Below are 25,030 nucleotides of genomic sequence, written 5' to 3'. Positions count from 1 at the left end.
GAAGAATCAAGGCGGCCTGAACTTAACCAACTCCTGAAGTCAAGAATGCCTGAGATTATAATGATGGAGAGACAGTTACTCTTCTAGACCAAAGAAAAATGAATGTGAAGGAAAAAAAAGCCCCTTTTCCCTGTGTTGCATCGGCCAACCTCAGTGAGTGCTAAAAAAAATACTAAATAGATGGGCAAATGGAAAGCAGAGAGCCACCTGCCTGTCTGTCCATCCAGCCATCCTCCCAGTCATCCAGTCCCATTGTCATTATTTTGACTGACACCAAATATGAAAGAAAAAAATCTCTGAGCCATTTCAGAACATTCAATGCAAATGAATTAACTTCCCATCCAAGTGAATGATTATCATTACCTTTGGATTTCCAAAGGCTACAAAAGCTTAACTCTGTTTGAAATTATTAAAGCATTCTGAGATTAAAACAATGCTTAGAAGGGCAGTCTTGTTATCTATTTTTAGTCCAGCTCTTGAGTTCAAACTGAGTATAAGGAAACTGATTAAATATGTGATTTTTTTTACTTGAGAAATTAAACTTGAGAGGAAGGAAAGGAAAATTTGCTCAAGAAAGATTTCTTTGTTTAACTAGAAATATGTGTGAGGCTAAAATACTGAAAGTTGTCTATAATTAGTAAAAATCCCTTTGAGTAATTCTGAGTTAAAATCAGCAGAAACAGGTTTTGTAGGCTTCGATTTTTATGTAGTTGTGCCAATGATAACAATTCCAATAATTGTCTAAATGCTCAAATGCATTTATGGGATTTTGAAATAATAAAAAATTCGCACCCTTAGTATTGAAAGTGACTTCTAAGATTAATTATCAGGGTAGGAGCTTCATTTAGGTCCTCACTGATATAATCACTTAATTAATTTGTAAAATCTGACCTTGACCGTAGAAAAAGAGCCCTGACTCAAAGTGCAAAACAGCCTCAGCCATAGAGGCCTTGACTTGTCCTTGGTGAAGTGGGTCCTTTAAGGCAGTCTTTATGAGCTGCTGTTCTTTGAGTTAAAGTATAATTTTTGCTCTCAATTAGAAATTGTATTGATTACTCAATGTTAGTGTTGTGTTTTAATTTTTAATATTTGTGGGAAGCAATAATTTCTCTTCATGGATTGGATATGAGCCAGCTGTCTTGGTCTTCACTGAATCATTGGCCTGTTGTGATTCACCAGACAGCTTGTCTTCAGGACTTAACCTGCACCTTTGGGTTCTCAGATTCTGGGGGCCCTCCTGGCCTTGAGCACAGAGTGTGCCAGAAGCACCAGGGTGCAGGCTGAGGGCCAGCTCACTTAGTCCTGACTGGCCTCTGATCCCTCACCCACTTTTAGTGATGAGACCTTTGACATCTCTGCTGACTGGTGATCTCATCTTTTCTCCATGTTTGAGTTTCCATGTTCTGTATCCTCTGACACACACCTTGAATGGCATAGCTTAATTTTATATGCATATTCTCCGGAGACTTGCCTTTTGAAATCGTGCAGTACTTTTTATGAGTGACCCATGTTCGCGTATGCAACTAAAGCCCCTTCATCTTTACTGCTATCCAGTTTTCCCTTGTTTGCCTGAACTTAAAGTCATCTTGTTTGGCATTCAGGTAGTTTCCAGTATTTTGTTGTTCTAAGTGGTGTTGCTAAGATGCTACCTTGAGGCATCTCTTGGAGTCTGTGTATAGGACTTTGTTCAGGGCAGGGCTTCCCAATCATGGCAGCCATAGAGAATGACATTCTGTATATGTCACACTGGAGAAATCAAGGTCACTTACTGCCATGAGGGTCCAGCCCAGCAGGACCTACCTACCCTGTCCCATGAGTGGGGGAGATATATGCCAGTGTGTTTATAACCCATTCAGGGTCCATCCTTTGGGAAGCTGAAGTTGCTACTTCAGAGTACTAGAATCTCTAACTCTGCTACCTTATTGCAAATTGCTGACCGACAGCTTTTTGCAAAACCCAGCACTTTTTTACCCTTAATGTAGTTTGTAGCATTGGATGAGCACAGGTAAACTGGACTGTTTCCCAACTGGCTCCAACCCAATGCCCCACCCTTCCAAGGAACATTAATCCTGCATGTCCATGCACCACAATCCCTAACCTTCCCTGCTTTGGTCCAGCCACCCTGCCTGTCTTCCTCACATGCTCTCACTTCCTTCTCTGCATGGCAAATGCCTGCTCATCCTTTGAGGTCCAGTTGAAAAGTGTAGTCTTATTCTATCCCACCCTTTCCACAAAGACTGGTTAAGCATTTCTTCCTCTAGGTCCCAGAGGCATGGGGATTTGGGACCAATGACCTGAACTGGGAGAGTCAGGAATCCCCCCCCCCCGCCCCCCAGGAGAGGTGTGGGAACTGGCTCTTAGAGATGGGGCGATGGTTGCCTGGTGGAGCAGGTATGGATGGATGTTCCTAGGAGAAGGCACAAATTAGGCAAAATCTGCAGATACAGAAAGGTGTGGATGTTCTGAAAGGTAAGAAATTTAAATTAGCTGGAGTTGTGGGTGGAATGACAGGAGATAAAGATGAAAGATAGGGATAGGTCAGTTTGAAAGTTTTATTCTAACACACGAATTCAGGATTTCAGCTAAGTTCTGGGTATGCTCAATTCCAATTGCAGGTGTATGTCTGATAGCTGGTTGGAAATCCTCTGAAGCTAAAGGAGATTTGGGTTGGTAATAGAGACCTCAGATCAATTTGAAGCCGTTAGAATGAATGAAATCATGCCTGAAGAAAGTGAAAACTCTAGCTACCAAAGAGCTTAGTACCTGAGACAAGCTGTAGTTCATAATTGTATAAATATGAACTACTAGTTCATAATTAGTCATATAATGTAGCAATTCAGAAAAAATGACAAAATAATTTTCTTATTCCATTGAGTAAAGAGCTCTCTTTTTCTTTTAAATTAATGTTGCGAAAGTACAAAAGCGCTTAGCATAGATTTTTCTCAGCCATCTCAATCCACACCTAATGGGAACAGATGCAGTATAAATTTCACCCCTGGGGGTGAGAGGGTAATTTACACTCTGTATTCCTGCCTGGTGACTGTCAGGGAAGGGCTGCCAACGTTGCCAACTGGGTGGCTGTTTTGTAATTTAGACACTGTAAATCTAAGGCAAGTAATTTCCTTCTAGAAATTTGAATTGCCTCCTTAGCAGAATGATGAGAGTTAGCTTTGAGCGGTGGGGTTAGATGAGAGCTTTAGAAAAGATACCCAGAGGACTCTATTAATTGCACTCTCATTTTAAACGTAATATGGTTTTTATTCACAGGAAACTTCGGTGGTAAATTTCCTATAAGCATCAGCTTATGATTTAGAGGACTGAATGGCGCTTTTGAGGTTTAGTTCAGCAGGCAGTAGAGGCTGTAATAGAGTGATCACCTCCTCTCCTGCTTCGTGTGTGCAGGGCTGACAGGGACAGGGAGCTTGCTTATGTTGGAAAAAATGTGAGTAGGGCTTATAATCCATCTATAAGCTAAAAGTAGCTAGAAAATAGTAATAACACATTTTTACATAGCAAACCGTGTCTGGCACCATCTGAGCCCTGCATGAATGCACTCCTTGCATGACCCTGGGCCTGTGAGCTGGGCCCCAGGGTGAAGAAGACACAGAGACGTGAGTCACCTGGAGCCAGGAGTCTAACGGGGGCCATTGGGCTCCAGGGTCCACACACTGAACCATGTGCTCCGCTTGAGCACCTACTATGTGCTAAGAACCCTTCTAAGGTGAGACCACAGCAGACTATGGCCCTCGGCGCCTGACTCCCTGAAGCTTATATGCCAAGGGTCAGGATGTGGGAAGATGATTTAAAATAATACTTGAAGTAAAAGAATGTTGCGTGTAGTTTGTGACTAGGATATTTAAACTGGCTAACATATGCTTTTGGGGAATAAGCCATTAGTTGCATCTGATAAACGGAGTTCATTAAAATCTTCTTTTCAGGCATACACTAGCCAAGAAGACCTTTTTTTTTTTCTTTTACTATATAAATGTAATGCTGAGCTCCCAGTGCCAAGACCAATTTAATTCATTTGCTCAATTACAATTTAAAAGAAAGAACTTTCGTAACATATTAGCTGTCTGCTACTTTGGGGTAATGACTGGCTGAATTGATGAACTTTATATAATGATCTGTTGCTGTGGCAACATGCTGCCCAGTGAGTGGAAGAGGGCATTTCATCATTACCTTACAGATAATGGTTGGAACAGCAAAGGATGCATACACAAAAGTTTCCTTTTACGCTGCAGTAACTCTGGGTCAATGAGACAACACTAAGAACGGCTCTCAGACACAGTGTAGGGGAATCAGAGGCCGATGCACAATTAAAATAAAGTAATTTAGCTTCCCAGGTGAGCGGCCTTGGTGTCTGCCCTGACTCTCCAGCCTGCCACAGGTAATACCATTGTCAGAATTGCTGCTTGGCTCTTCCAGAGTTTTAATTTCTGTTCTGAATTCAGCACGTGGAAAGCTGAATAATAACCATTTCTTTAAAATATGACAAAACTAAGAGAAACAGTAAGAGGAAAATGGAGTCAAGATTACAGATTTCACTGTCTAATGCTTTGCAATAACCCCTATATCTTTATATCACATTTTCCTGAACTAACTCTGTTACTCTGTGACTTTTTTCTTTTCTTATAAAACAAATTTTATATATCAGGTATGTTGCCACTCCACCCTCTAAGTTTTTTATTGCACATGAAAGGAAATGTATGTATTTATTATGAGTTTTGGAAATGCTTCAGGCTGCTGTTCTTAAGAAGAATTAATTTCTCTGCATGTTTTTTCATTGCTCAGGGTTCTCAAAGTTAATAGAATTGGGGTCACTCTACACATAGGGTATGATGACTTTCACTTTATTGTTTGTTTCATTGTTGAAGCTATAGTGAATGGCGGAAAGCTGTCCGATCATCTCCAAGTATGAAAAGTCAAAAATTACTTAATTCACAGCAGTAGTAAAAATTTTATTGAGTTGACCATGTTTTTTTCCCATCTCTCCCTCCCTCCTTCCTTGCTGCCCTCCTTCTTTCCTACAAAAGAATTTTTTTTCTCTCCAAAAAATCTCAAATTTTGGTCAGATTGAAATTCTACAAATCTTCCACAAAAAATAATTCATTATAATCAGCGACCTTTTCCTCAGATACTTGAAAGTTCATTCCTGAGCGTTCATTAGTTCTCTGATTTCCTCCAAAGATCACCAGAGTCATTAGTCTAAAGGTCGCGAGCAACAGCATCAGCTATATGAATTATTGTGTAATGTTTATTAAAATGCATCAGTTCTTCACAATGTTACATGTCCTGTGTTATCTCCCATTCTTTTCTAACCTATAGCCATATGCATAGGTTATAGGCACTAAGTAAAATAAATGTCAGTATCTGAAAATACTAATCTGTTAATAATGTACATCTTATGTTACGACCATATACCGTAAAAAATTTTAGTCTAACATATAATTTATGACACTTTTGCATTAGAATTTGAGTCATAATGTTTTAGGGATATAGGGAAAATAATATACAGTGTATTTTTGAAATTGCTTTGAGCAAATTATCTGGATGGCAAAATCTATTTTTTATTTCCTACTCTTGACCTGGAGTCTCTGTGCTAGTTTGCTGGGTGCACATGTCTGTATCCTAATTTCCTCATCTTATAAGGACACCATCCACATTGGGTTGGGGCCCACCCATATGACCTCATTTTATTTTATTTTAATTACTACTTTTAGGGCTAAGTACAGTCACATTCTGAGGTACTAGGAATTAGGACTTCAACATAGAATTTGAGTTCATAGCAGAACCTCCCTCCCCTCCCCTCCCCTTCTCTCCCCTCCCTTTCCCTCCCTTCCCCTCCCCTGTTCCGTGGGCTGCCCCTCTCTCCCCCCTCCTTCCTCCCCCTTTCCCTCTCTCTCTTTTTCTGCTCACAAACACATACTTTCCCCCCAAAGACAGGTCCTATGTTTTTAATCATCCCAGCATAGAGCATAATTATGCTTTTTGTGCTTGAACTTTCTCAAACACATTTAACCAGCTAGTTAAAATAAAATTAAGCAGTGGTTTACTAATGCTGCACATTACTTTGTAGTCAGTTCATAATCAATACATGTTCAATGGAGATGTTTCAGCTACCCATTTTTAAATAAAGTCAGGATAATATATGTCTGCATATATATTTTTCTTTAAATGTAAGCATCTTTTCTCTGTAAATGTAAACAATTTTAAAGATTTTCACAAAAACCAGAAAATTGAAAGGTATTTTCTGTCCAGAGCCTTCTGAGATTAATGATTGACAGGAGGCTTTGGTGCCAAAGGTTCGTCTTCACTCGCTTCTGGTTTTAGGTCGCTTCTTAGCCTCATTTTCTGTGTGTGCAGAATGAGAATATTGGAAACTTTGGTCTCTGATGGTTTTATTCAGTCAGTGCCTGAGTGATGATTTAAGGACCTCACGTGTTGGGGAGGTGCTCCTAGAGGGTTGGGTTCATGGCCTGGGCTTGCGGGCTGGTAGCAGGGTCCTCCCCCAGGGCACCTGGGACAGCAGCGTGTGTTTCAAGTCAGTGCCCCTGACACATTGCATTGACTGTGCTGTGCCCCACACTGGCTGAAAGACCCTTCTTTGCCCCTCACAGCCCATCTGGGGAGTCTACATGGTTCAGAGATGCTCATCCTTGGGCAGTGCATATAAATAAGTGAGCAGGAAAACTTCAGATGGGAGGGGTCCAGGTCAGCAACGGATGTCTATTGTACAGGAAAGAAGAATTTGTGAAGTTGAGACCAAGAAATGCATCCCCAAGAAGAACATCAGAGATAAAGAGGAGGGAGGTGATATAAACAGGGAGTTGAGACAGGGCAGGATGGAAAAGGGGCGGCTTCGCTGTCCTGCATGTTTGCAATTGCCCGTGGCTGGGTGTCTGCCCTGCTGGGACAGCAAAGTCAGCCCCTCTGACACTAGACATCCAAGATTGTCTCTTAAGAATTTCTGGCTCCTGATGTTGTGCATGGGATGGCACAAAGCTGGCTCCTTTGAGCCACAGTAAACCCTGGTGTCTAGACTTGTGCCTGGACAAGGCAGATGGTAGCTGAGTGGGTGGTTCTCTTCTCTGGGTGCTTGTTAGGTCTGCTGAGAGCTCTAAAAGTGACTGGTTCCTGGGCCCACATCCAGCACGGCCGACTGACTAGGTCTGGGTTGGGGCCTAGGCATCAGCATTTTCCAAGCTCTTTGGATGATTCTCTGTGGGGCCAGACTGGAGAACCACGGCTGCGTAACTGGTCGGTAGCCTGGGAGACCTGCTGGCTTATTTCCTTCCTCCCCTGTTGCCTCTGCAGATTACGGCACCATTAAGAAGGTGCGGGCGCCCCTGACTCAGACCTCGGGGAGCTGTTTGCTGGAAGAAATCGAGCTTTTCCCCGAGAGGCGGAGGGAGCCCATCAGGAGCCTGCAGATCCTCCACAGCCAGAGCTTCCTGTTCGTGGGCCTGCGGGAGCACGTGGCCAAGATCCCGCTGAAGAGGTGCCATTTCCACCGCACGCGCAGGTAGGGCAGCCCCGCGCCATCCCGTTCGCTGGTGCCCCTCGTAGCTGTGCCACCAGAGAGAGGGCACAGGAGGAGAGGTCTTTAAATTCCCTGTGGTCGAATGGCAACAGGGCCTAAACGTCCTTCCGAGTCCTGAATCCCAGGATGCAGAGTTTTGATGCTGTGATGAAAATGACCCACCAGTGTCCAGGGAGGAGCAGCCACATTATGACATCCGCTAGTAACTGTCAGGGTTACAGCAGATTATTCAGTGCCTTAGAATACTCAGTGATAGCGCTGGTAGTTGGTGTTCCTGCATTAATTTGGCACAACTTTAATTTTATTTGCATAATGCGTGTGTGTGTGTGTGTGCACATTCTCTCTAAATATGTGTGAATATATATCAGACAGAGAACAATATGAACGGTATGTCCCTTTAGCCCAAAGCTAATCCCCCTGAAGAAGCAATGACACCCCTTTGCTGGTAGTCCTGGGCTGTCCTGGGCACCAGCTGTCTTGGATGGATGCTGTCTGTCTCCTGGGCTCCAGGAACACCCAGTCCGCTGGGAGGAGGGAAAGAAAAGGGAATTTCTGCAGGTTCAGGGAAGCCCACATCCATCACACTTTTTCTCAACCCTAGGCCAGTCTGTTCATCTGCCATGCTGTGTCCACTGTTGACCCAGTGATGTTTGAAGCTCATTTTGGAAAAACATAGGCCCACATGCTTGGAAAACTGAAAACTTCTGTGTATACCATACATTTGACCAGCACTTTAGCGTTGGAATATCACATGAATGTCTGGCCCCTGATGCAAGATTGCCCCTGGGAAAATCATAACCTTAAACGTCCTTAGGCATCAGGGCTCCTATTAATTCCAGTCCTCACAAGGCATCAATACAGACTTGTTGTAGAAGTTTGGATATATCACTCACAAACACCATACATAGGCCATTCTTTCTCAAACAGGCACCCAGTGACACTAGCTTTGGGTTCAGAGGCTGGGAGTCATGTTACAGACCTCCACATGCCGTTTCTTCACCTGGTCACTACAATATTGTAAACCTCACTTTCTTATCTAACACACAATTACTGTAGAATAAATGGGATGATGTTAGAGTGCAACATTTAAAGTGCTCTGCCAAGTGGATATTCTTATGTAGAAGGAGTGTTTTATGTATAATAAAATTATTACGCTGTCTTCTGGATGATTCTGGAAAATGACGTCTATATTATGATACGTCCTTTGGCATTCGAATGTTGAGATAACATCAGGGACCTCCTAGCTAATCACAAAACTATCATGAGCATAATACCAAATGGTGATATTTATTACCAACTATCTTTTATATAGCACATTTTCCTAATTTTAACCAATGGTTGCTTAAAACTTGTTTGGAGTTGTGTTCCCTGAAGGACTAATTTAGGGCAGGAATTATTCTTCCCAGTTGCAGATGACTCGGTGGGGGACAGGGAGGGTCGGAATCGTGCTAACAGGGATGTCACAAATCAGAATGCAGTTAGAAGGGCACCCATCTTGCAACTCCATCCCAGTGAGCTCTGAGTTCCAACAGCGGCTTGTCTGGGCGCATGACCCAGGTTGCTGTGCAGGAAGACACAGGCCTGTGCTATATGTCGGGTGTTTCTGGTGCGGGAGTGGGAGACCATGGATTGCAAAACATGAGGCCATTGATCCTTTCATGGCTCTTTCCTTCATTGGACCTGGGTTACAGTGCTCAGCTCCTTATAGGTTAGGAAGCTAAGTCCTGCATCAGATCCAGGAAGCCAGGCCTCATTGGGCCCACTCTCACCTCTCATAAGACTGCCACTAGGCACTGTGGCCAGGGAGCAGTTCATAGCTCCCTGTCAAGGAAAATAAGGTCTCTTGTCTGTCCTCATTAGGCTCCTGTGGGGAGAAGATTTTACTGTAACATCCAGAGCTGCATCTCCCTGTTTACTTGTCCACTCACTCAGAGGAAACAGAGAGATTATGACTTCACTGATAACCATGGTCTGTGGTGTCTGTGCCCACAGTCAGCGTGGGGCACTTTGTGTCTGACCCTTAACAATTCCAGTTGAGAAAAGGAAATCTTTATTTTAACTCAAGAGTTTCTCTGGAATGTTTTCAATATGTTTCTCTGCCATCCTTCTATAGAAAGACAAGAACCTCCCTAGTGAAAATTAACTGGGGCAAATAATCCATTTCTAAGAAACTAGTATCTACGTGACCAGATTTTCTTTTTATGAATTATGGGGGGAAATTGTGTTTTTTTGTTTGTATGTCTGTTTGTTTTACAAAAGCAATGTTGATTTTCCAGAAACATGTCTAAGGAAGTACACTAAATAGGAGTAGAATAACAGTTGAGTAACACGTCGTTACTGATTTCTTCTTTAAATATACTTTCTGTAGTAGAATATATAAGTAATTTTAGCTATTACTAGAAACTCAATTTTACTAATGAATTTTGAAGTGTTTTAAGAAGAAAAATTGAGCTTGACTAATCATATTCCCATTTTTTATTTTTTGCCATATCTATTTTTGAAAGGCAATGCACAGTTTCATGAATATTTATAAATGATTACTCTTGATCCAATTCCACAAGTTTCTCTTACATCTCCAGCAGTGTGCTAGATTTTATCTCCACTCATCATCTTACCACATCAATCAGATATCCTGAGTATAAAGTCACATATTATCTCAATTTTTCAAATGAAGAAATGGTGGCTTAGATTTTTGGTGTCCGGCTCAAGGTAAACATGACTCTAGTGACATGAAACCCAGGTTCATAGCTGAGACTTTCTGCAGCCAAGGCCCAGGCTTTGTCTTTGGTTCTCTGCCTCTTTCCTCTCTGCTATTTTACTTAATAAGCTCAAAAGAAAACCTGACTTCTTGTGCAGCAGTAATACTCCCTTTACAGAAAAGTGTAGTGAAATGAAACATTAGCCAGAAGATTGAAAACCCTTGGGCCTTAGGTGTTTGTTTTGCTTTGCTTTTGCTTTATTATAAAAACTAATTGAGGAGAGAAGAAAAATCTAAAACTGGAAGAATCACAGCCTCTATATAAAACAGAAGATACGTGCCTTTTAAATTTTGCTTGATAAAACTGGAGGGAAAAATAAAACCATTAGGAAAAGGACCTTGGCTCTATTTGTGACTTGGTGTCTGGTTCATTCTTAATTCATTTAACTTGCACTAGCTATCATTTAGTTAAAGAAATTAACACCTCATTAAGAAAATTAGTATGGAAATTAAGATATTTATTGCTTGAAAGGGCAAAATTTTAAAAGTAGGAGTTAATTGGTTGGCACCTTTATTAATTAAATATTCTCTAAAGACAACATCTGCCTGATGGGAGAAATATACACTTATAGAGAGAAATTGCTGAGTCCCCCTCTGTCCCCAGCAAGATAACCTTGGTCATTCAGCCATGAATCACAAACATTCACAAAGACGTTTTGACATGTATTCATTTTACAAACTATTCTCCCGTTGATATCAATTTTATATTTTCCAAATCTGAATGTCTTGAGCTTTTGTTTGTGTTGGCTTTGGTGTGGCCTCTAAAGACTGTGGATTTTCCTTAGTTAACTCATTGCTAGTATATTTCTTGAACTTAATATGCTCCAAGCACCAAGTCAGGCCCTGAATGGATGAAGACAGATGAGGCTGCCCTGACCCTGTCTTCATGGCGCTCAGAATCTAATGAGAAATTCGGGCATAAATAAAATCTCCCGAATATCTATTGTTGATTCGAGCCAAAGGGCCTTGAGTTACCTTAGACTGTAACTCACAATCGGTTCATTACAGCTCATCTTGGATGGGCTACACTAGGACTTAATCTCTGAGCCTGACATCCAATTACTTTTACAGTTATATCTGAATCACAACCAGTGTTACAGCTCTAAATTTCCAATAGTAAAGGAATTAATCCACAAGTTCTGATATATGTATTCAATGGCTTATTTGTTCAGTGGGTTATTCTGAAGCCATTAAATGACGACTACGAAGACATCTGTGTGACATGATAGTAATTGGAAAAAGGAAGACGCGTATGTCATCATTACAACTGTTTAAAAAATAGAAGGGGAAAGACAAAGCACATTCATCAACATGCTAACGATGATTGTGAAGAACGCATTCTAAAAGGGTCTAAGGTAGAGCTGTGTTTACTGACAAGAAAAATGTGTCGTGATATATAATTATGTGTAAAAAGTAAAACGTGAGGCTGTGGGTATAGTCCCCTTTGTATGCGTTACATGCAATTGTTGTATATATAAGCAACAATAACATAAATATATATGTTGAATGTATTTAATACTTATAGATATATCCACACATGCTCACTTATTTGTATAGAGACTATCTCCAAAATATATGTGTGAATAGTATCTACTTCTGAAGAAGGAAGGCTATTACTTTGTCCTTTATTACTACCTTGTTTGATTTTTATTTTATATTTTTCATGAAAGTAATATATGGGTGTTAAAGTAATAAAACAAGGAGGCCTTTGGACTGGAGTGGCGCTAATGCCTTGGTAATCTGTTTAGCAAACCAAAATCTAAGCCAGAGTCAACGTGTTGGAAGCTGACACAATGAAACTTAAGAACAACCTGTCACACACAGCCAACCAGGCTTCCCCAAACAAGGCAACCATTTAAGCTAGAGCCAATCAAATAATTTCCTTGCTTTGCTTCCATGTTTTCTCTATAAAAACCTCTCCCCTAGCTCATGTATGTGGAGCCTCTTAATCACTGTCAGTTTGATGCTGCTTGATTAGAATTCATGTTTGCTAAAATAAACTTGAAAATTTTAATATACCTTAGTTTACCTTTTAGCATGTGCCTCGTCACTTATGAAAAAGTTCTGTTGAGGTTGTGGTGACAGGTCATTGTTTCCCACCCCTTCCCACTTCAGCTTTGTCCTGCTGTGAGAAGCACCCTTTTAACCATTCCTGTTTGAACTGTTTAGGTGGTTAATAAATAATAATTGCATAGTAAGTTAAATAATAATTTTATACCTCTGTTGCTTGATTTATTACCTTTATCTTCCCCAGCTGTGGAACTACCTTTCTCAGCTTTAGTTTCTTTTTTTTAAAGTGGGAACAAATGTAGTAACTAATTGAGGTATTATATTTATAAGGTTCTATGAGTTTTACTTGAGTTAGTAGAAGTAAGGTTCTTACAACAGTGCTTTATACATGGTTAACATATTTGGTGTGCTAATTAGTATTATTTTATATCATTAATGTTAACCAGATTATTATTTATACTACCTCACTGGTCCTATGTTTGACTAATTGGTAACTATAACATTCTCCCCTCTAACTCTATAAAGAAATTAGGCTTCCACGCTGTACACACACCTTCCTTTCCTCACATCCATTTCCTACATATCTGACCTCTTGGTCCCTTCAAAAAGAGAATTTCCAGGTGTTCAATATCCTGTTTGCCTGTGGGGTGAACTTGTTTATAATTTTGGCTCTCTCACTGTTATCTCTGTCTGCTTCCTGTAGCCCTCCATCTACCTTCTATTGTGTTTATAACGTTGGAGCCAAAAATCTTCATCTGATAATGCCCAGGTTGTTATGAACTCCTTCACTGAGATAAAGTTAAAAAAATATATCCACTATCCACAATACTTCTGAGTAATATGGTGAATATTGTAGACAACTATATTAAACTACTATTAAATTAAATTTTAATACATTTTTAAGCTATGGTACTGAAAGGAAGACTTATTTATTAAATCTGAACTAACCACATTGCATTATTTTGGTATATATGCTTGTCCTTAAGCCAATTTCATAAATTTTGTTTGTTTTCTTTGGTGTTTCATTGATACCTCCCTCAGTAGAGCTTCAGTGTCTAAAGGATCTAATAACTTGCTATATCACAGTTGGTGTCCAACAAATAATACCTGTTACTAAGGTGTTGATGATAGTGATGATGATGGTGGTGGTGGTGATATTATGGTTATGATAAAGAAAGTGATAATAATAGCACTACCTCCCTGTCAAAGTTTTTGTGTCTAAATGAGATAATTTGGCATATCACAGTGGGTTTTCAACAAATAATACCTATTATTAAGGAGATGATGATGGTGGTGATAACAACTAGTATTTTTGAACATTTATTGTAAAGTTCTGACTTCAGCTCTGTCGATGACACCAAAAGGCTCCTGTTGGCACAGAGATCAGTTAATTGTCTGCCTTCTATCTTTAAAAAAAAAAAAAAAGTATTTCAGTGAAAATTAGTTATTTAATTTTATTTGGATACTTCCAGGTGTGTGGGAAGAGCTATGTTCTCTCACATGCAGACTGAAACTTTATTTTTGATAACTACTTCCCATGTCAAGTCGTAAGGGCCAGGCTCGCCTTAGGTTGCATCTTTGTTTCGCTAAACTACCTGTCTGGTGACCCTTGGGTGTGTGTTCCCAGTGCCTGCATCGGGGCCCAGGACCCTTACTGTGGCTGGGATGTGGTGATGAAGAAATGCACGAGCCTGGAGGAGAGCCTGAGCATGACTCAGTGGGAGCAGACCATCTCCGCCTGTCCTGTAAGTGTCCACGTTCTCGGTCCTCTGAACGCACTGTCCTTAGTCACCCGCGGTCCTACGATCCTAACCAGCGCTTTAATGAAGTCCACGCATTTTTATCTTAGAACCTTTCCTGCACACCTTGTCTGTGCTCTCTTAACTTATTCAGCTCTTAGCTTGCACAAGAGCCACATAGGATACTGGCATAGGCTTTTTGTCTGTTGTTGTCGTTTTTAAATATGTCCTTATTGATTTCAGAGAGAGGAGAGGGAGAGAGAGAGAAACATAAATGACGAGAGAGTCATTGATCGGCTGCCTCCTGCACGCCTCAAACTGGGGATGGAGCCGCAACCCGGGCATGTGCCCTGACCGGGAATTGAACTGCAATCTCCTGGATCCTAGGTCGATGCTCAACCACTGAGCCACGCCTGGCCAGGCTTTTTGTCTGTTTTGATGAAAAGTATCTTAAAGAAAACAGTGCTGGTTGGAGAATGGGGTATAATATCTCTGTTTTATTCTTGGATTTTTATCTCCAGAGTTTGATGTGAACTATTGTACCTTTTGTAGCATTAATAAAATAGTACCTTCCACACCCATCAGTTTCCCTTGGGACCTATAGTTCCAGAAGCCGAGAGAAGTGGAGCTTTTAAAAGAATGAACTAAAGGCTATTACCATGGGAGCCCATGTGGGACAGTCTTGTAGATCCTGCTCAGGGTCACAGCAAGGTCTGGGAGAAACAGCCCAATGTGCATTCCCACAGTGAATTCTGCAGAGCCAAGAGGAGCTTGCTTGCATTTGGAGTCAGACTCTGAATCCAAGAAAACAGTTTCCACTTTTCCGTTTTGCCAATTTATTTGTTCGGGTCCTCACTTCTACAAACCAGCTGCTTTTTTTCCCTGTTGTCTTTTTGATCCTCAGGGAATATGATTAACCTCTATTAGCTTCTATGCATTTGCACATTTATTAAGTTTCTTTGCTGTCACATAACTGCTGATCTCCGTGACTGTCAGCTCTGGCATTCTTCTGCAAGACAGGGCTCAGAAGGGAAGCGACACGTCCTGTGATTTGAAATCTGGGCTGTTTCTTCCAAACAGAACTGCCTGAGGCATGTGAACTGGGGGTCTGCCTCCTATCAAGGAGGCTGCTAATGCTCTTATCTAAAGCCTTGTCCATGAAGACTGTCCTTCCATTTTTAAGTGGGAAAATCAGGCAAAGTGACATGAGCAAGGCCAGGGCTATTAAAACCCGTGTCCTTCCCCAAGTGTTGGCAGTAGATCAAGGCTTTTCACTGCAACTGTGAATGTATAACCCCATCCAGGCTGCAAGCAAATCTTTGCAAGGGGGTTAGCTGCTAGTCCTTGGGGGTATAGCTTCAGGTCTCTGATTTTAGAAGGAAACTTTTCTGCAGTGTCTCTTGAAATTGATTTTTAAAATGCTGGCGTTCGAAGTCCCTTTTCATTTCTGAACAACCCTCAAGAAGTACAACGGTGTTCACCTTCCATTCTTTTTTTTGCTTTTTAATTCTTATCTGAGGATATGTTTTTGTTGATTTTAGAGAGAGTGGAAGGGAGGCAGGGAGGGAAAGAGAATGGGGAGGGGGGAGAGAAACATTGATCTGTTGCCTCCTGTATGTGCCCCAACGAGGGATCAAATCCACAACCTAGGCATGTGCCCTGACCAGAAGTCGAACCTGCGACCTTCCAATGCATGGGACTGTGCTCCAACCAACTGAAACATCCGGCCAGGGCTCACCTCCCACTCTTTGCAGCTAGAGAAAACTGTGCAATCTCTGAAATGCAGCTCTGATGTACAAAGTGTACTTTAGAAAGAGTCAGCACACCTTCTTCTAGATATTTTGACCTTGACATTTTAATGGTACAAAAGAGCAAACCAATGTAGTAACAATTCTTCTTAAGCAATGAGGCCATTGGTCTAGGACCCATGGTGGTTTTATTAGACATGTGAGACATACTTACTTATGTAATGGAAAATGCACATGCCGCCACTTGGTTTATAGTAAATATGTGTCACGTGTATTTCTACCTTCCGAAGATGGAGATGATCCAATGTTTAAGAAGTGACCAGAGGGCTGTTACTAAAGTTGTCACTGCTGCTGAGAGGAACGTTTCTGTTGTACACTCAGGAAGGGCAGAGGGCGATGGGGGTCTGTCCTGGGGTTGGAGCTGTTTCTCCGCCTCCTCTGCTTCAAAGTTATAGCTGAGAGGTGACCTCTGATTCACTGTCCAGAAAACACATAACAAGGTCTTTTTTTTTCTTGTTTGAGGTGATTTCTTTATACAAAACCATCCCTGTCCTCTCACTCTATATAATGTGTCATATTCAAGCTACACTTTTAATAAGTTAATAATATGGGAAGCAGCCAACAACAGAATATAAATTATGTCACTTTGAGCAACACTCAGGAAATAAAACAATGTATTTTTCTCATATGTGAAAGCTACCATGTAGAAAATGGGAAATTTTGAATAACCCAGCTACTATTTTAATTATATATCCTTTCTAACAATCTATTTCTTAGAAATGAACTAGATGAAAATTGTTAGCATTTATATAGAGCAGTCTTAACTTAGGTATTTTTAAAGGCTATTAAAAATGTAATTTGCTTCTATGTTATTTTTTATTTTTGACTTAAATGGAAGAAAGGCTTAATTTCATTTCCCAAATCTACCATATTTCATCATTTCTGATATGCTATTGGCTGAGAAGTATACTACTGTTTTATAAGAAAAAAAAAAATGCTTCCATGGATTACAAGATGCCAGTTGATTTTAGAGATGTTAAAAATACATAAAATCTTATAATGAGAAAAATACATTTCTTTTTTTATCTACATATATTTAGTTGAAAGAAATTAAGCTTTATAATCTGAGGGATTTTTAGAGACCAGTGCATCTTATATCCAATATAAAAGCCCAAGTTGAATAATGAGAGGAAGTCCTGTTCAGGGGAGCTCTAGGTTAGAGGGATGATGAATGTGCTGAGATTGATATCACACCCTCTGTGGGAACTTACCTTTTAAATCTTCACAGACCGTGAGCAAACAGTGTAGCATGGCTGAGTTCCCCAAAGTTAGTTTTCCAGTCACACCTCACACACAGGCTGCCCTCTGCTGCTTAGCTGCTCTCCTCTCCAGCGAGTTGAAGTTGCCCATGAGGCCCCCAGAACCTTCCCAGGGACTTAGCAACTTAAGATCTGTTTTCCACTGAATGGTCCCTATTTAAAAATATTTATGGATTTCTGTTGTCCAGGAGACAGGGCAATTGTTGACTGACTGTTGACTAAAGTTCTGTTTGCTTTTGTAAATGTCATTGAAAACATTGTTCTCAGTTTAATAGATTTGAAGTGCTTGAGCAAGATCTAAATCAACATTTCTGGCGTGATTCAAAAAATACAGACATATGTCCTGCATAACTTGTCATGTTGCTTAACAAGGGTAATATAGTTTGAAGCATCTACTTGGGCTTTCTGCATGAATACTGTCTACATCCTTTGTGGGTACATGATTACCAGCACATTATATCATATGGTGAGTTCCTGTTCCAAAATATATGATGCAATAACTAGCAAAATGCAAAGACCAAATAAGTCTCACAATTACAGCATTCTTCCTGGGCTATGGAGTAATTAGCATCTTCAAAGTGAAAGGGGACTTTAGCAATAATGGAATCCAAAGCCCTCCGTGTAGAGGGCAATACCATAGATCAGAGTCTAAAGAGTTTGCACAGGTTCTAAAACTACATCGGGAAAGGAATCAGATTTAGATCCAGTACTTCTGATCTCCAGCATAGTTTCCTTCAAAGGTGCTGTTTCCTTTGTGAAATTCGTTTATAGAGAGACTGAGGGATGATATCAAGGAGTTTATTAATATCATGTTTTGTTCCAATCTCTGACAAAAGGTACAAGGAACTTTGAAAATAAAGGAAGATCTTTTAACTTCTGAAAATATGTTTGGATAGAAACTATGAGACTTTGATGTAGTTAGAATGATGTCTGGAGTACTGTCAAGACCTAAACATGTGCTCCAGGGACGTCTATACACATCAAACGCATCTCCATTCTGGGTCATTTGTGAATCAATTTAATTGAACATGAATGAATTGAAGTGGGATTTTGCTTGTTAACAAAACTTGGATCTTCCTTAGCTAGCTCTTGGAAATCTGTTATTTCCTAGGTGAGGGGAACTTTTCTGTTACAGAATTGGGGGTAAAAGAGCATGAAGCTGATGCTCATGAGACTCCTACCAAAGAAGGGTCTAAGAATCTCTTTACAGAATGAAATAGCTGAGATCACAGTCTCTGGACTTAGTTTGTTTAGAATGATCTTGGTTCTTTTAAAACCAGTGTGACTTTGAGCAAATTAAGCCTCATCTGAGTTTCAGTTTTCCTACCTATAAAATGGGATGTAGATAGGATGTTGGGCAGATTCAAGGAGTTAAAATGTGTGCATCACTCAGAACAGTGGCTGGCCTACACTAAACTATCTACATACATACCTGCTATAAGTTTTACTATGACTTAATATTTCATAACATAAAGCACATACCCCAAATTGCTTGGCAGAAACCCAGAAGATAGCACCACTACAGAGAATTTATTCTAGATAGCTTTATTTCTGATGTCTGTTTAATGACAGCTAAGAAAATATAAAAATACCTGCTCATATGGAAAAGTAAAGTCGCAGAACCTACCCCATTATTCATGGATCGATTTCCGAGGCAGATTCTCAAGGTAATATACTCAGGATCAAAACAAGCCTGTGGTTAAATGCAATACAGAGAGCCCACGTGCTGTTCTGAATATTGCATGCTCTTCTTGCTCTGAATTTAATAGAACCAACAGCAATATCTGTAGACTGAAAATATTGCCCCTCAAAGTGTGCAGCTACCCTACCCATGGCTGAAAAATAAAGCCCACATTCTTACCCTGCAGAATTATATCGCTGTATACTCTCAGCAAGGATTTGCTGAGTGCAGTTGCTTTCCAGTGTTTGCCTTACTCTAACTGTTCTGTTTTTTTCCACTTCATTTCTCTTCCTTCCTTCATGAGCTGTCACTTATTTCAAACTCATTGTCTCTTTTCATCTGTCATTCATATGAGCCCACTTCTGCCCATCCATATGTTTGGAAGAACTTTTATACCATCTCTTTGCCTAAGACTCTGTTATCTTACACCAGTGCACAAAGGCACATAAAAAGGGATGTCTAATGAAAGTAGTGGTTCTTCATTGGAGGTGTCCCCAGGGACCTTTAGCAATATCTGGAGAATTTTTAGTTGTCACATCCTGGAGCAGTGGGACACTGGCATTTAGAGGGTAGAGGCCAGGATGTTAGTAAATATTCTGCAATGAATGGGGCAGCCTCCACAACCATGACCCAGCCCGGATGTCAGTAGTGCTGCGGTTGAGAAACCCTGGTCTCGTGGTAAGGGAAGAGCAGACCAGCCCTTCCAATTACATCTTCCAAATCCCTACTTGTGCAGTCTTTGGCAATCTCGTGACTATTTCCTTAAGTCATAGTTTGCGTTTTCTGTAGAAATAGTATGTAAAGATTTTGTCCAATAGGACAGCATTTACTTAAAAGAAATTGAATTCCCTGTGAGTAGGGCCTTAAAAATGACTCTCTCCCTTCTTCTATGATGGGAGACAGCAGCTTCAGGGCTGATTCTGTTCAGTTTGGGGAGGCGCTGGGTGAGCGGGTCTTGTAGTCCCCAGGCCTTCTCTGCCTCCCCCCAGGAATGTGAAGAAGCATCACGGATGAGAAGTTGCAGAGAGTTTTTGTCTTATCTGGAGGAAAAGCATTTCCGGAAGCCTTTCCCAGTCTCTCGTCCTGTTTCCCAGGGTCAGGTCACATGTTCATTCTCAGACCCAGCGCTGGCCCAGGGAGTGGGGCTGCCCTGACTGGTTTAGACCAGGCGGGATTAGCCCCCTGACCTGGGGCTTGTCCTGTTCCAGGGCGAGGCTGCTGGTGTCAACACAGCCCTGGCCTGGATGCCTCTTCTCCCTGGGCAGTGATAAGGAATGATTCCCTTGATGACTGCAAAGCCTCCAGAGCAACCTTCCACCCTGCTGACATTCTTGCCTTAGGCTCTCCGGGCTGCGGAAACTGATGGTCTCAGATTCCCTGCCCAACAGGAGATTGCTTTTAAGGGAGCACATGGATTGGAACAGGAACCTCAAAACTGTCAGGAGTCAGGGCAGCGACTGTGGCTCCTTCTCCCTGTGTCTGTCTGTCTGTCTTTCCTTCTCGCCCTTGGTTTCTACTTGTACCTTCCCTATATTCATTTATTTCTATGCCCTTATTGATCAATGCACCTGGTACCAAGGCTGACCCATGACCTTTTAGTTCCACAAGTCATGGCCTTATTTTTTCAGTTTGTCAATTTCTAAGTGTGTTCCCATTGTCACGTGTCCTCTTGGAACACTCTGAATGGTTCGTTTCCATCTTCATTCATTTGTCACCATATTATATTTTCTCCTGGCCTCACATTCCTCATTTTCCGATATTCAGATCTCCTCATGACTTCTTGTAGCTAAAGAGATCCCAACAGTCTCTGTGCCCATTTCCTTTGGGTTTTGATGAAGAGATGGAGGCCAATCTTCTAATCTGTCTCCAGATAACCTGGCGTTTCAAAAGTTCCAGTCAATATCGGGAGAGTACCTAAATCTTCAAAAGTGACCACAGCGTCCTCCTCAAAATCATGGGGCACAGCTCCTGTTTCCTGCCAGGGCCGTCCTGTATGCGGGTCCTTAAGACTTAGATCTTCCTCCCTGGGACCCCACCTCTGCCATAAAGAAAGCCGTGTTATTTTATGCTTTGTGGCTTCTGGGGCTCCCTTTCCCTGACACATCAGTAACATTCAAGAGGCTTCTGGCTCCTTCTGGGTGGGGTTGGAGGCTGGTCTGCAGAAAAGCAGGCCCGTCGAGAAGGAGGTTTTTTACGAAAAATGTTAGTGTCAGCATGATGTGTTAAAATACATGGATATTAATATTCTGAGTAAATATGCTATATTGGTTGTTTTTTATGTCGTTTTGCTTTCAGAATTCACTTTTAAGCTCTTTAGGTTTTTGCACCATTTTTAATGAGCTGTGCGTGTGTGCGTGTGGCGTTAGGAGGGACACCCGCCTGCTGATGTGTCATACGTCGAGCAGCCCCACGGTGCCCACCTGACGTAGTCCAGTCCTGTGCTCTGCAATCCATTCTTTCCAAGCTTATCGGTTCCCCAATAACTAGCTCAGTAGGGAAAATATCATCCTGTACAAATCCAGCCACTGAGCCCAACCTGTCAGCAATTTGAATAAAAGTTGTGAAATCTTTTCCATGTGAAAATGCCCCAGAAGTCGAAACTTCCAGTCTTCTTATGCCTTTGTGAGAATTTTTTGTCCCCAGTTCCCCCTTCCAGACAAACACCTGTCTGCCGGGAGCAGGAGGGAAGGTTACATATCTGTGGGCAGCCGAGGACTGAGTTCCTTGTCATCTGCACCTGGGTCTTGTCTGAGTAGAGCATCGTTTAAATGCCAGAAGGAAGGCACATGAAATGATATTTGGATTTGTGAAACCAAAATGGAACTCAGCATCATTTCCGCATGATCCATGCAACACTTTTATTTCTAATGGGCCCTTAACAAGCCTGTAGTTACAGTGCCAGCCACTTGACAAGTAAAATAAATGTTGTTAGTTTTAAATGACATTTGAGCCAGGCCTGGTCCTAAATGACAACCAGTTGGTCAAGCTTTCATTTTTTTAAGCTACATAAAAATGCAACAGGATTATACATCTCTGGTTTTTCACTCCAGTTATTCTTGCTCCTTGCTTCCTCACATTAGTGGACAATTCTGCCATCACCAGATTGTCAAGCTCTTAGCACCCTTGGATCCCACCTTCCCCCACTCCTCCTCCTGCTCCCCCTTCCCCTCTCCTGCCCTCTCCTTTCGCCTCCCCACCTTCTCTGTCATTATCGGCACTGCTGACCTCTGCTGCTTTACTTTGAAATATTACCCCATTCATCCCTTTTTATTATAATACTACAAAATCCTCTAAGTGGGTTCTGACTGTCTTGTGAGAGACCTTCATTTTTTCTTCACGTTTGCAGCCTTAACCCTTTCTGACATCCTTCTCGTATCTGCTCCCTAGACGAGGAATCTCACTGTGGATGGGCACTTTGGCCCGTGGTCCCCATGGACGCCCTGCACTCACACAGATGGCAGCGCCGTGGGAACCTGCCTCTGTCGCACCCGCTCCTGTGACAGCCCGGCCCCCCGGTGTGGCGGCTGGGAGTGCACAGGCCCCCGAATGGAGATCACCAACTGTTCTAGGTACGTCACTCCCGACACTCGGGCCTACTTTCATGTGAAAACCCAGACTGTAGAGGAGTTTGGGAAATCATTCCTAATATATACCTTTCCACCTCAAGAGAGGCAGAAAAAGACAGGGACACTTACCACTTCAGGACTGCGTGATCTGTAGCAAGAGATTTTAAACTTCTATAAATTTGAACCTATTCTTATGTCCCTCATTAGATTAGAAAAAATCTTGCTCCTGTCTACAATATTATTGGTTTGTTTGAGGGAAACCTCCATGTCAAGGACATACTTTTTCTAGAATATGTAGACTAGTAGCCCCTTATTACACAACTCAGTGCATTTGTTGTGCGCTGGCCTAATCCACTTGGCTCTTCACAACTTCTTCTTTCTTTTGATGGCATCAGTGATCCCCAGTGGTTAGAAGTGAGGGCTGTAGGCCCCACCCTTCTAACTTTGCCATTAAGTGGTTCCTGAGAATGAAAGCAAGTCTCGGATCAAATTTAAGCAGACACTGGAAACTGTGACATTGCCTGTTCTTGTAAATGATGGTGTCTCAGGTCCCTATCCCTCTGGCATGCTGAAATGCACGCCCAGGACAGGTTCACATAGTGCAGATGGGCTGCTCTGGCAGCCGGTCAGCCAACCTTCTGGTCAGACCAGGGCAGGCGCCCTCTGTAATTAGGCAGACACTTTATCAAGGGTGGCCCAGCTTTGCACCCACTGTGTGCATGAGCAGAGATGCACTCATAGTATATCAGCTTATCTCTTGGGTGCCAGTTAATTTATCAATCAAAGATCATTCCTAACTTCCCATATACTAGTTAGTGACCCTCTGGTGGAGATTTAGAAAGCAGTGTGCACTTTTTCAAGCAGCGTACCCTGGGGTGTGAGCACCAGTATCACACAGTTTTCATAGATTGAGAAGCTACCTACCTACCCATGGAGTTGATTTTTCTGAGTCTGGAAGGGACACATCCAGGGGAGCAACTAAACCTCACATGTCCACATGTGTCCCTCGCACTGTGGGGGACAGTTCTCATTAGCAAAGTTTGTACTTGGACAGGAGGGTTTCCTGCCACAATGGTATTCACAACCCATTGCTTACCTGGCGCCTAAAATAATCTTGATAACGAGGTGTTCCCTCAAGTATCTATAGATTAGCATCAAATTTATTTCATCAAAAGGTTCAATATTTGCAAAGATATAATTTGTTATATCACTCTTTAAATGTGTAAATGGAATCTAACTACCATAGTCATTTGTTAGCCACCTTCCCCTAAAAAAAAAAAAAAAAAAAGATGAGCAGGCTCTAATTTAACATTCAGAAATTTTGTCTGTATTTCTCTTTAACTTCCTAATAGGTTTGTTTTTATGCCTGAAGCCTTATATTGCTTACCCTATTATACTTCTGCAACTACCACAAAACAAATTATATGAAAGGAATTGTTTTTAAAAATTATTTCTGACAGCCAAAGGCTTTGCATTTTAAATATGTATTTCAAAAATTAACACACAATTAATCTGAACATCATGGATATTACACATTTTGACTAATAATTACTTAACATTGAAAACTGAGATTTTATTGAAATTTCATCTCTTAATGCTGTTCTTTTTTATTCCCAATTCTTATTACCATTCAGGCATAAACGAAGCTTCTTGCCTGAGTCAGGCAGGAAGCACCAGTTCCATTGAAATGTTTTATTTTTCTAGTTCTAAGTGCTGACAGGTCTTAATTATGTAAGTAGTTGGAAATAGAAGATCATAGCATTGTCACTCACTTCTCTAAGTTTTCTCAAAATTGTCTGCCAAAATTATGATAATCTGACATCAAAGACTTTTTAAATGTCCTATATTAATGGATAACCTGTTTATGTTGGCCTTCGATTTTGTTGGAAGCAAAACATTGGAAACCACCTAATTTGTAAACTGAATTTTTTGCTCAGTCAGTACTGTCAAATGCTTTCTCAGTTTGTGCAGAGAACATCAAAGAGCCTCTAAGAAGGCCATTCAAATGATTCTAAATTCAACCTGCTATTCTTTATGCATAGGCACCTTGTTTAACCCAATACACTCAGACAGTGCTGGAAAATTTGAAATATTGCTAATTTAATACATTTTAGGAGTATAATGTTTTTGTTTATACACTTTATCTCATCACATTATTTAAATATGTTTTCTCAATACCTTGGAGTAGCAGGACTAAAAACATTCAATTTTTGTAAAGAAATCTACAATATAAATTAATTAACTAAGCTAGACTTGACTATCAAACCAGGGCCAAGCCAGACTTATTATTGATCAGAAAAATATGGTTTTATTTTATAATTAAAATAAACATTTGAATGTGCATCCTCATGGCATTATGTCACTTCTGAATTCCAATTCTTAGTAGGGAGCGATGGAGGGAGAGGAGGAAGAGAGAGAGAGAGAGAGAGAGAGAGAGAGAGAGAGAGATGTTGATTGATTGATTGATTAAGAAATATAACCAGCTAATAGGAAGGTAGGAGATCAAGGGAAGGCCCAGAGTCTTTTTTTTTTTTTAATATATCTTTATTGATTTCAGAGAGAGGAAGGGAGAGGAGAGATAGAAACATCAATGATGAGTCATTCATCGGCTGCCTCCTGCACGCCACCGAGTGGGGATTGAGCCCGCAACCCAGACATGTGCCCTG

General features: G+C 41.2%; 1 protein-coding gene across 3 annotated transcripts in view; it reads left to right on the top strand.

Annotated features, from left to right (window-relative positions):
* Window positions 1–25,030, top strand: part of SEMA5A (semaphorin 5A) — a 362,170-nt gene that overhangs the window by 290,256 nt on the left and 46,884 nt on the right. For all 3 annotated transcript variants that reach the window (XM_081133220.1, XM_081133222.1, XM_081133221.1), the window contains exons 12-14: window positions 7,318–7,525; window positions 13,939–14,056; window positions 22,186–22,367. In XM_081133220.1, coding sequence (XP_080989346.1) covers window positions 7,318–7,525; window positions 13,939–14,056; window positions 22,186–22,367 — 508 coding nt within the window. The remainder of the gene's footprint in view (window positions 1–7,317; window positions 7,526–13,938; window positions 14,057–22,185; window positions 22,368–25,030) is intronic.

The sequence above is a fragment of the Miniopterus schreibersii genome, assembly GCF_964146895.1.
Source record: "Miniopterus schreibersii genome assembly, chromosome: 3".
In the NCBI taxonomy this organism is placed as follows: domain Eukaryota; kingdom Metazoa; phylum Chordata; class Mammalia; order Chiroptera; family Miniopteridae; genus Miniopterus; species Miniopterus schreibersii.
This window is presented reverse-complemented; position numbering and strand designations above follow the sequence as displayed.